Raw genomic sequence first — 12,856 nt, 5'->3', positions numbered from 1 at the left:
TGGCAGGGTCCCGACGAAACGTCACCTATCCATGTTCTCCACAGATGCTGCCTGACCCGCTGAGTTACTCCAGCACTCTGTGAAACGTCACCTATCCATGTTCTCCACAGATGCTGCCTGACCTGCTGAGTTACTCCAGCACTCTGTGTCAATCTGGTTAAACTATTGAAGTGGTGTTTCTGCAGGTGTGTGTGGATGAACAGAGTTACTCACCGGTAAACTGGCAGTCCCAGCTTCACCATGAGCTCCCTGCCTCCCCGTCAAACCCTGCAAAGGTACAGGCACACAGCTTAGACAGTCAGCTGGGGGGGTACTGTGCACATTCTCACATTCCGCACACACAAAGAACTGCAGTCTGTGTGGAGTTTGCACCGCTCTCCGTGACCACGTGGGTTTCCTCCTCCCACATGGGTGGGAGGGGACGGGGGGGTAAAAGGGAGTTGGGGGCTTGGGATGGGAGATGAGTTTAGGAGGAGGGGGGGAGGAGCAGGGTACTGGGGAGGGGGGGTGGAGCAGGGTGCCTGGGGAGGGGGCAGGAGCAGGGTACGGGGGGGAGAGGGGGAGGAGCAGGGTACGGGGGGAGGAGGGGAGCAGCAGGGTACGGGGGAGGAGGGGGGAGGGTACTGGGAGGGGGGGACGGGAGGGGAGGGGAGCAGGGGTACCGAGGGGTGGGGGGGGAGGAAGCAGCGTACTGGGGGGGGGGGGAGGGGAGGCCGGGGTACCGGGGGATGGGGGGGAGGAGCAGGGGTACTGGGGGGTGGGGGGGAGGAGCAGCATACTGGGGGGAGGGGGAAGGAGCCGGGTACCGGCGGGGGGGAGGAGTCAGGTACCGGGGGGGGGAGGAGCCGGGTACCGGGGGGGGGGGGAGGAGCAGGGTACCGGGGAGGAGGGGGGAGGAGCAGGGTACCGGGGGGTGGGGGGGAGGAGAAGCGTACGGGGGGGGGGGGGGGGGAGAGGAGCCGGGTACCGGGGGGGGGGGGAGGAGCAGGGTTACGGGGAGGAGGGGGGAGGAGCAGGGTACCGGGGGGTGGGGGGGAGGAGCAGCGTACCGGGGGGGGGGGGGGAGGAGCCGGGTACCGGGGGGGGGGGGGAGGAGCAGGGTACCGGGGGGTGGGGGAGGAGCAGGGTACTGGGGGGGAGGAGGGGCAGGGTACTGGAGGGGCAGGGTACTGGGGGGGAGGGGAGAGGAGCAGGGTACTGGGGGGGAGGAGGGGCAGGGTACTGGAGGGGCAGGGTACTGGGGGGAGGGGAGTGGAGCAGGGTACCGGGGGGGTGGGGGGAGTTGGGGTACCGGGGGGGTGGGAGCAGGGTACTGGGGGTCGAGGGGGGAAGAGTAGGGTACTTGGGGAGGGGGGGGGAGGGGAGAGGAGCAGGGGTACTGGGGAGGGGGGGGGAGCCGGGTATTGGGGAGCCGGGTATTGGGGGGGAGGATCAGGGGTACTGTGAGGGGGGGGGGGGAGCAGGGTACTGGGGGGGGGGGGGGGGTGGGAGGAAGGTGAGATATGTACGCACCAGGGTGGGGGGTGGGGAATGACCAAGTTATAAAAGATGGGAGATTTGCCCCTTTGCCTACTTCATCCTTGTCACCGACATCTGTGGAGGCCTGGATAGAGTGGATGTAGAGAGGATGTTTCCACCAGTGGGAGAGTCTAGGACCAGAGGGCACAGCCTCAGAATTAAAGGACGTTCCTTTAGGAAGGAGATGAGGAGGAATTTCTTTAGTCAGAGGGTGGTGAATCTGTGGGATTCTTTGCCACAGACGGCTGTGGAGGCCACAAGTCAGTGGAGATATTTAAGGCAGAGATAGATAGATTGTTGATCAGTGCGGGTGTCAGGGGTTATGGGGAGAAGGCAGGAGAATGGGGTTAGGAGGGAGAGAGAGATGAACCATGATTGAATGGCAGAGTAGACTTGATGGGCCGAATGGCCTAATTTTGCTCCTATCCCTCATGAATTTGTGTCTCCATTATGTGTCTTCTTCATGGTGAGTTGCAGGAGTTCTGGGAGTTGAGAGATCTCTGCGTGTTCAACCTTGCCAGCCATTTCCCCAGCATCTCGATGATGTATGCAGCTATTCTGCACCCACTGGAGTGACCCAGGGAGGGAGGGATGAGAGACGCACCTACCTGCGATCCTCTCTCCCCTTTCAGACCCGGTGTGCCGGTTTGGCCAGGATCACCCTGCAACGGAACAAAGCCACATTAGAAACATAGAAACATAGAAACATAGACAATAGGTGTAGGAGGAGGCCATTCGGCCCTTCGAGCCTGTACGCACCGCCATTCAATATGATCATGGCTGATCATCCAACTCAGTAACCTGTACCTGCCTCCTCTCCATACCCCCTGATCCCTTTAGCCACAAGGGCCACATCTAACTCCCTCTTAAATATAGCCAAATGAACTCGGCCTCAACTACCTTCTGTGGCAGGGAATTCCACAGATTCACCACTCTCTGTGTGAAAAAAAACTTTCTCATCTCGGTCCTAAAAGACTTCCCCCTTATCCTTAAACTGTGACCCCTTGTTCTGGACTCCCCCATAATCGGGAACAATCTTCCTGCATCTAGCCTCTCCAACCCCTTAAGAATTTTGTAAGTTTCTATAAGATCCCCCCTCAATCTTCTAAATTCCAGCGAGTACAAGCCCAGGTCTATCCAGTCTTTCTTCATATGAAAGTCCTGCCATCCCAGGGATCAATCTGGTGAACCTTCTCTGTACTCCCTCTATGGAGTGCCCAGGCTGGTTTATGGTGTAGACTATGGCACCCCCCTCACCCCCGCCCCTCCCACAGTGCGCCTCCCTCACCCCCCCCCCCACAGTGCGCCCCTCCCTCACCCCCCCCCACAGTGCGCCCCTCCCTCACCCCCCACCCCCACAGTGCACCCTTCCCTCAGTGTGGCGCTCCCTCCCCCCCCCCCCACAGTGTGGCAGTCCTCCCCCCCCCCACAGTGTGGCACTCCCTCCCCCCCCCCACAGTGCGCCCCTCCCTCACCCCCCCCCCACAGTGCGCCCCTCCCTCACCCCCCACCCCCCACAGTGCACCCTTCCCTCAGTGTGGCGCTCCCTCCCCCCCCCCACAGTGTGGCACTCCCTCTCACCCCCCCCCACAGTGTGGCACTCCCTCCCCCCCCCCCACAGTGCGCCCCTCCCTCACCACCCCCACAGTGCGGCTCCCTCCCCCCCCCCACAGTGTGGCACTCCCTCCCCCCCCCCCACAGTGTGGCACTCCCTCACCCCCCCCCACAGTGTGGCACTCCCTCCCCCCCCCCAGTGCGCCCCTCCCTCACCCCCCCCCACAGTGCGGCTCCCTCCCCCCCCCCCACAGTGCGCCCCTCCCTCACCCCCCCCCACAGTGCGGCTCCCTCCCCCCCCCACAATGCGCCCCTCCCTTCCCCCCCCCCACAGTGCGGCTCCATCCCCCCCCCCACAGTGCGGCTCCATCCCCCCCCCCACAGTGTGGCTCCCTCCCCCCCCCCACAGTGCGCCCTCTCCTCCCCCCCCCCCACAGTGCGGCTCCATCCCCCCCCCCCCACAGTGCAGCGCTCCCTGTTGGTTCCAACGGGAATGTCTGTCTGACTGTCGTCCAGTCTCCAGCTGAGATTTGACTCTTTTCCACAGCTGATGTGTAACAGTCACAGTTGGAGTATTTGTTGAAAATCGTTGTGAAGATCTCTTACCGGTCTGCCTTGTTGGCCCACACTGCCCCGTGCTCCAAGCACACCTGGGTGGCCCTGCAGGTATAAGGACCAAGAGACACCTGTCACTACTGCAGTCAAACCTCAAGAAGCAGATCAACATTCAAACTGAAGTGTTTAGTTTAGTTCAGAGATACAGCGGGGAAACAGGCCCTTCGGCCCCAACAAGTCCATGCCGACCAGCAATCCCCGCACATTATCAGATCGCACGTGATCTTATAGAGGTGTACAAAATCATGAGAGGAATAGATCGGTGTAGATGCACAGAGTCTCTTGCCCAGAGTAGGGGAATGGTTCAAGGTGAACATAGGTTCAAGGTGAAGGGGGCAAGATTTAATAGGAAGCTGACAAGGGTGGTGGGTGTATGGAACGAGCTGCCGGAGGAGGTAGTTGAGGCTGGGACTATCACAACATTTAAGAAGCAGTTGGTACAGGTACATGGATAGGACAGGTTTGGAGGGATATGGACCAAACCAGGCAGGTGGGACTGGTGTAGCTGGGACATGTTGGCCGGTGTGGGCAGGTTGGGCCGAATTGGCCTGTTTCCACACTGTATCACTCTGCTGACTATTAACACTATCCCACATGCACTAGGGACAATTTACATTTATAGAAAGCCAATTAACCTACAAACCTGCACGTCTTTGGAGTGTGGGAGGAAACCGAGATCTCGGAGAAAGCCCACGCAGGTCACGGGGAGAACGTACAAACTCCGTACAGACAGCACCCGTAGTCAGAATCGAACCCTGGGTCTCTGGCGCTGAAAACGCTATAAGGCAGCAACTCTAACGCTGCGCCACCGTGCTGCTGTAGTTTCGAGATACAGCGTGGAAACAGGCCCTTCAGCCCACTGAGTCTACGCTGACCAACAATGGCTGTAATTTGGTGTAAACCGGCATCTGCAGTTCCGTCCTAGACTAGCTGGTCGGCATGGACGAGTTGGGCCGACGGGCCAGCATTCGAGCTGTGTGCTGAAGGGCCAGTATATGAGCAGTGGGCCGAAGGGCCAGTGTACGAACTGTGGGCTTGATGCAACTAGATGAGTGAAGATCAGCGGTCCCTGTGCCCAGCCTTGAGGGGCAACAACACCCACCCCTAACTCCCTCTGCCCCCCTCCCGGTACATTCACCCACCTTTCCCTCCCTCCCACCCAGGTACATGCACCCACCCACCCACCCCTCCCTCCCCCGCCCCACCCAGGTACACCCACCCACCCACCCCTCTCTCCCTGCCCCGCCCCGCCCCACCCAGGTACATCCACCCACCCACCCATCCACCCCTCCCTCCCCCTCCCCACCCAGGTACATGCACCCACCCACCCACCCATCCCTCCCTCCCTCCCCCTCCCCACCCAGGTACATGCACCCACCCACCCACCCCTCTCTCCCTCCCTCGCCCCACCCAGGTACATCCAAACTCCCTCCCTCCCCCGCCCCACCCAGTTACATGCACCCACCCACCCACCCCTCCCTCCCTCTCCCGCCCCACCCAGGTACATGCACCCACCCACCCCTCTCTCCCTCCCCGGCCCCACCCAGGTACACCCACCCACCCACCCCTCCCCCTCGCCCCACCCGGGTACATCCATCCACCCACCCACCCACCCCCCCTCTCCCTGCCCCGCCCCACCCAGGTACATCCCTGCCCCGCCCCACCCAGGTACATCCCTGCCCCGCCCCACCCAGGTACATGCACCCACCCACCCCTCTCTCCCTCCCCTGCCCCACCCAGGTACATGCATCCATCCACCCTTCCCTCCCTCCCCCTCCCCACCCAGGTACATGCACCCACCCACCCACCCCTCCCTCCCTCCCCCGCCCCACCCAGGTACATGCACCCACCCACCCCTCTCTCCCTCCCCCTCCCCACCCAGGTACATGCACCCACCCACCCACCCCTCCCTCCCTCCCCCGCCCAGGTACATCCACCCACCCCTCCCTCCCTCCCCCGCCCCACCCAGGTACATGCACCCACCCACCCCTCTCTCCCTCCCCGGCCCCACCCAGGTACACCCACCCACCCACCCCTCCCCCTCGCCCCACCCGGGTACATCCATCCACCCACCCACCCCCCTCTCCCTGCCCCGCCCCACCCAGGTACATCCCTGCCCCGCCCCACCCAGGTACATGCCAGCTTACCTGGTAGCCGGCAGCCCCTGGTTCATTCATCCACCCACCCACCCCTCTCTCTCATGCCCCGCTCCACCCAGGTACATCCCTGCCCCGCCCCACCCAGGTACATGGTGGCCCAGCTTACCTGGTAGCCGGCAGCCCCTGGTTCATCCACCCATCCATCCACCCACCCCTCTCTCCCTGCCCCGCCCCACCCAGGTACATCCCTGCCCCGCCCCACCCAGGTACATGGTGGCCCAGCTTACCTGGTAGCCGGCAGCCCCTGGTTGACCGTGTTCTCCGTGTGGACCCATGGGGCCCTGTGGGAGAGAGAGAGCAGCACAGCTTGAACATACATGTCCCCGCATCCACCCCCGCCCCATAGACCAGCCCACACGCTCCTTGCAGCAACATATCTATGTGGACACGTATGCATATGTGTGTATATGTTTACAGGCACACACTGAAAGATTTTTATCATTTATTACGTTGTTTAATGTAATAATGTAATTTTCCCATCCCTTCCCCCCTCTCCCATCAGGCAAGAGGTGGAGACACATACCTCCAGATTCAGGGGCAGTTTGTCCCCGGCTGTTATCAGGCAACTGAACCATCCGACCACAACCAGAGAGCAGTGCTGAACTACTATCTACCTCATTGGAGACCCTCGGACTATCTTTGATCGGACTTTGCTGGCTTTACCTTGCACTAAACGTTATTCCATTCTCCTGTATCTGTACACTGTGAATGGCTCAATTGTGATCATGTACAGTACAGTCTTTCCGCTGACAGGTTAGCACGCAACAAAAGCTTTTCACTTTTGGGTTCCCAATGTCAATAATGTTCATAAGTATAAGAGCAGGATTAGGCCATTCGGCCCATCAAGTTTACTCCGTCATTTAATCATGTCTGATCAATCTTTCCCTCTCAACCCCATTCTCCTGCCTTCTCCCCACAACCCGTGACACCCGTACTAATCTGTTGTAAATCTGTGGAATTCTCTGCCGAGTTGTAAATCTGTGGAATTCTCTGCCTCAGAAGGCAGTGGAGGCCAACTCTGAATGCATTCAAGAGAGAGCTAGATAGAGATCTTAAGGATAGCGGAGTCAGGGGGTATGGGGAGAAGGCAGGAACGGGGTACTGATTGAGAATGATCAGCCATGATCACATTGAATGGCGGTGCTGGCTCGAGGGGCCGAATGGCCTACTCCTGCATCTATTGTCTATTGTAATCAAGAATCTATTTAGCCCTGCCTTAAAAATATCCATTGACTTGTGGCCTCCACAGCCGTCTGTGGCAAAGAATCCCACAGATTCACCACCCTCTGACTAATGAAATTCCTCCTCACCTCCTTCTTAAAAGAATGTCCTTTAATTCTGAGGCTGTGCCCTCTGGTCCTAGACTCTCCCACTAATGGAAACATCCTCTCCACATCCACTCTATCCAGGCCGCTCACTATTCTGTACGTTTCAATGAGGTCCCCCCTCATCCTTCGAAACTCCAGTGAGTGCAGGCCCAGTGCCCACAAACGCTCATCATAGGTTAACCCACTCATTCCCAAGATCATTCTCATGTGCCAGTATATCCTTCCTCGGATCGGGGACACCAAATGCCAGATGTTTCCTTGCTATCATCTGAGTTATGCAGCCATCCCTTTCCTCAGCACTGAGCGAGCTGAGCATGGAAGTTGGGATGTCGTAAAGATGTTGGTGAGGCCACACTTCGAGTATTGTGTTCATTTTTGGTCACCCTACTATAAAACAGGGTGTCATCTTGCTGGAAAATGCACAGAGAAGATTGATGGGAATGTTGCCGGGACAGGAAAGCCCTCTGGTCCGAGACTCTCCCACTAGTGGAAACATCCTCTCCACATCCACTCTGTCTATCGGAACTTTCGGAACTATCCGATATGATCAAAACTATTGGAACTAACACAGCAACCAGCCTTGGAGGGCATCTACAACACACGATGCCTCAGAAAAGCAACCAGCATCCACAAAGACTCTTCACACCCCTGCAACAGTCTGTTCGAACTTCTACCATCAGGCAGATGATACAAGGCCTTCTACGCCCGCACCTCCAGACTCAGAAACAGCTTCATCCCCAGGGCCATAGCTGCTATGAACCGGTCCTGCTGAGCCGGATGGTCACAACGCACAGTGAACCGGCACAGATCTACTTGCACTTTATTCTGTTTTAAAACTGTTACAATTTGTTTCGTTGGGTTGTTTAAATTAATACTGACTAGCTAATTAATTTATTGCATCGTATGGGAGGCGCATTCCCAATCTCGTTGTACCCCTGTACAATGACAATAAAGATATATTGTATTGTATTGTATTGTATTGTATTGTATTGTCCAGGCCTTTCACTGTCTGTACGTTTCAATGAGCCCCCCTCCCTCATCCTTCTACACTCCAGTGAGCACAGACAGGCCCAGTGCCCACACACACTCCTGCATCGTATTCTCTGCACAGTGTGACACTTTGTGTCATTACAATCCCTAAACTGTCTGAAATCTGCTCAGGTCCAGGAACATTCCTTGAGCAAGGGGCAGGTAATGTGTAGGAACAGATACTGATGTGGAGCTTGAAAGCATGGTTTAACAGCATGAACAGTATTTGCTACTAAAAGAATGACCTACTGGTTCACCTCGAGGCCCAGGTAGTCCAGGAAGATGACTGTCCTCACCGGGATAGCCCTGCAGTGAAAGGAAGAGGGGTTAACACAGGGACCTGTGGCGCACTCAGTCACCCGATACACAGGGGACACACATCGCCCTCCCTGTGACGTGAAACATCAAGAGGCACAAAGCACGAGGAGGTCACTACTTTAAATGTTGCTGGGAGTTTGTTACTGGTTCACTTCAAACACGTCGAGAGGAAGAGGGGTTAACACAGGGATCTGTGGCAGGCAGGCAGGGGAGCAGGGAATCACCACCACCACACACAGAGAACGCACATGGAGAATAAAGGATACTTTACGGTCACATGTGGCAGGTCAGTGAGACTCTTTGTTTTGCAAACCCAAGGTATTAAAGAGTCACCACGTAAAGGGTCGACAAAACTACAAAGTGCCCCGCGCCCACCCCCCCGCCCCCGCCCCCCCCCGCCCCCCCGCCCCCACACCCCCCGCCCCCCACCCCCCCCCCACCCCCCCCGCCCCCACCCCCCCACCCCCACCCCCCCGCCCCAGGCCTCATCGCCTCTTCTGTGCCAGTTCCCCATCGCCCTCCATCCCCCCATCTTTCACACATTTCTCTCTCTCCTCTTTAACGAAAACTGAAGGGAAGGAACTACCGTACCTTCTGGCCCTTAGGTCCAGGTGGGCCCTGAGTACCGGCCGGTCCGGGGTAACCCTGAGAAAGAAGCATTGGGCATCATCACGGAGATGTACAGCACGGAAACAGGCCCTTCGGCCCACTCTATCAATGCCAACTAGGCTCGTCCATTGCCCTCTAAACCCTTCCTATCAATATATGTCCACATGTTTAGTTTAGTTTATTGTCACATGTACCAAGTGGAAGGTTTTTGTTGCGCGCTGCCCAATGTCTTTTAAACGTCACATTTGTATTACTTCCACAGCTTCCTCTGGCAGCTCGTTCCAGGTCCGGACTACCCTCTGAATAAAAAGGTTGCCCCTGAGGTCCCTCCTAAATGCCTCCTCTCACCTCCCCACATCTCTTCCCCTCTCCACCTCTCCCTTCCTCTTTGAATCCCTCCATCATCCCTCCCCCCTTTCCCCACCCTCCATCACCTGCTCCAATTTGGGACCTGTTGTTGGATTTTGTTTGATAACTTTCCAGCAAAGCTCCTTGGGATATTTAGAGTCATAGTTCCTTAGGAGAAAAGGCCCTTCGGCCCAACTTGCCCATGCCGACCTACATGCCCCATCTACATTAGTCCCACCTAGTGTCGCCAACCGTCCCGTATTAGCCGGGACATCCTGTATTTTGGGCTAAATTCGTTTGTTCCGTACGGGACCGCCCTTGTCCCGTATTCGTAGGGTTGCCAACTTCCTCACTCCCAAATAAGGGACATAGGGTGACGTCATCACCCCACGCCCCACGTGACCTCACCCAGCCAGCGGCCACGTGCTCCCGCTCCACCAATGGCGGCCGCCCTGGCGTAGGGCGGTGACGTCACCTTGTCATGTATTTGGGAGTGAGGAAGTTGGCAACCTTAGTCCCACCTGTGTTTGGCCCAAATCCCTCTAAACCTATCCTATCCATGTACCTATCTAACTGTTTCTTAAACGTTGGGATAGTCCTGGCCTCCAACTATCTCCTCAGGCAGCTCATCCCATATACCCACCACCCTCTGTGTCAAATTGTTACCCCTCAGGTTCCTATTAAACCTTTCCCCCTTCACCTTAAACCTATGTCCTCTGGTGCTCGATTGCCCTACTCTGGGCAAGAACTGTGTGTGGTTACAGATCCATTCCTTTCATGATCTTGTACACAATGTCATCACATAAATGCAGGCAGTTAGTTGTTGGTGTTGACTCACATGATATCCCACGAGTCCTGATTCCCCTGTTGGACCCATCATTCCAGGAGGTCCCTACAAAAACACACATAATCACTGCAAGATGCTTCCGTTTATGTTTCTAGTTCAGGAAAACAGTGGCGAAACAGGACCTTCGGCCCTCCGAATACACGCTGACCAGCGATCACCCTGTACACTCGCACTACCCTACACACTAGGGACAATTTACATAGACCAATTAACCTACAAACCTGCACGTCTTTGGAGTGTGGGAGGAAACCGGAGCACCCGGAGAAAACCCACGCAGGTCACGGGGAGAACGTACAAACTCCATACAGACAGCACCCGTGGTCAGGATGGAACCCGGGTCCCTGGCGCCGTGAGGCAGCAGCTCTACCCGCTGCACCACGGCCGCCTTCAGTTTGGAGTAGAAATCCATCATACATGTTATTCTCTAATCACTTTGTGTGCTGTGTTTTTAAGCACATCTCTCATCCCACCTTCCTCAGAAGATTGAGGAGATTCATTATATCGATGAATACTCTATCGAACTTCTACAGATGTACAGTAGTGAGCACAATGAAGGAGAGAGTGGTGGACACTGCCCCGGTCCATCACACATACTGAACACCCACCATCGAAGGTCCATCACACGTACTGACCCCCCACCATCTAAGGGATCTACAGGAGACACTGCCTCAAAAAGGCAGCCACACTCTCACTGACCCACACCACCCTGGCCACACTCTCACTGACCCACACCACCCTGGCCACACTCTCACTGACCCACACCACCCTGGCCACTCTCACTGACCCACACCACCCTGGCCACACTCTCACTGACCCACACCACCCTGGCCACACTCTCACTGACCCACACCACCCTGGCCACACTCTCACTGACCCACACCACCCTGGCCACACTCTCACTGACCCACACCACCCTGGCCACACTCTCACTGACCCACACCACCCTGGCCACACTCTCACTGACCCACACCACCCTGGCCACACTCTCACTGACCCACACCACCCTGGCCACACTCACTAACCCACACCACCCTGGCCACACTCTCACTGACCCACACCACCCTGGCCACACTCTCACTGACCCACACCACCCTGGCCACACTCTCACTGACCCACACCACCCTGGCCACACTCTCACTGACCCACACCACCCTGGCCACACTCTCACTGACCCACACCACCCTGGCCACACTCTCACTGACCCACACCACCCTGGCCACACTCTCACTGACCCACACCACCCTGGCCACACTCTCACTGACCCACACCACCCTGGCCACACTCTCACTGACCCACACCACCCTGGCCACACTCTCACTGACCCACACCACCCTGGCCACACTCTCACTGACCCACACCACCCTGGCCACACTCTCACTGACCCACACCACCCTGGCCACACTCTCACTGACCCACACCACCCTGGCCACACTCTCACTGACCCACACCACCCTGGCCACACTCTCACTGACCCACACCACCCTGGCCACACTCTCACTGACCCACACCACCCTGGCCACACTCTCACTGACCCACACCACCCTGGCCACACTCTCACTGACCCACACCACCCTGGTCATTGTACATTTCTCTGCGCGTTATTGTGTATTAAGCATCTGCTAAGCAGCAGCAAGTAAGAATTTCTATTGTTCTGTTGCCAGTACAAAATGTCAATCAAATATTGTTGAGTCTTGACAAATTGTTCCTGGCATCATGAGTGTGAGGGCTGACGTGTCCTTGCCTGCACTAGACCGAGGATTTGCAGAAAGAGTTTCACAGTCATAAACAGTGCAAAGAATCAACAAGAATCAATGGCAACATGGGAGCTGGTCCTTGGCTCGGGGTTGCCAACTATCTCACTCCTAAATAAGGGACAAAAAGTGACGTCACCGCCCCGCGCCCCACGTGACCTCACCCAGCCAGCGGCCACGTGTTCATGCTCCACCAATGGCAACCTCCTGGGCCGGGAGGTGGGTTGCTATGCAACCTCCGTTAGTCGGTGCCCGGACCTCTGGGCCCACACTGTCCGGGCCTACAGCGGCCCCCGGGCCAAATATGGGACAAGGACGGTCCCGTACAGGGACAAACCAATTTAGCCCAATATACAGGATGTCCAGGCTGATACGGGACAGTTGGCAGCCCTACCCTTGGCTCACCTCTACACATAACTCAGACTGTGAGATCAGCAGAGTGGCTGCACAACTGTATCAGGGTGGCACACGCACCATGTTTAGTTTAGTTTACAGAAACAGCGCGGAAACAGGCCCTTCGGCCCACCGGGTCCGCGCCGCCCAGCGATCCCCGCAAATTAACACTATCCTACACACACCAGGACAATTTACATTTCTACCAAGCCAATTAAATTACAGACCTGCACGTCTTTGGAGTGTGGGAGGAAACCGAAGATCTCGGGGTAAACCCACGCTGGTCACGGGGAGAACGTACAAACTCCGTACAGACAGCACACGTAGTCAGGATCGAACCCGGGGCAGCAGCTCTACCCGCTGCACCACCGTGTTGCCACAGTGCAG

At 57.2% G+C, this 12,856-nt stretch overlaps 1 protein-coding gene across 1 annotated transcript in view; it reads right to left on the bottom strand.

The window, feature by feature from the left end:
- col24a1 (collagen type XXIV alpha 1) overlaps positions 1 to 12,856 on the bottom strand; it is a 171,288-nt gene that overhangs the window by 29,750 nt on the left and 128,682 nt on the right. The window contains exons 40-46 of the mRNA XM_078408107.1: positions 10,317 to 10,370; positions 9,113 to 9,166; positions 8,453 to 8,509; positions 6,074 to 6,127; positions 3,679 to 3,732; positions 2,127 to 2,180; positions 214 to 267 (exon numbers count right to left, since the gene is read on the bottom strand). Of these exons, the coding sequence (XP_078264233.1) occupies positions 214 to 267; positions 2,127 to 2,180; positions 3,679 to 3,732; positions 6,074 to 6,127; positions 8,453 to 8,509; positions 9,113 to 9,166; positions 10,317 to 10,370 (381 nt within the window). The remainder of the gene's footprint in view (positions 1 to 213; positions 268 to 2,126; positions 2,181 to 3,678; positions 3,733 to 6,073; positions 6,128 to 8,452; positions 8,510 to 9,112; positions 9,167 to 10,316; positions 10,371 to 12,856) is intronic.

Source organism: Rhinoraja longicauda, chromosome 11, assembly GCF_053455715.1.
Source record: "Rhinoraja longicauda isolate Sanriku21f chromosome 11, sRhiLon1.1, whole genome shotgun sequence".
NCBI classification, from domain to species: Eukaryota; Metazoa; Chordata; class Chondrichthyes; order Rajiformes; family Arhynchobatidae; genus Rhinoraja; species Rhinoraja longicauda.
Note: the sequence above shows the minus strand (reverse complement) of the source record. Positions and strands in the feature narration are given on the sequence as shown.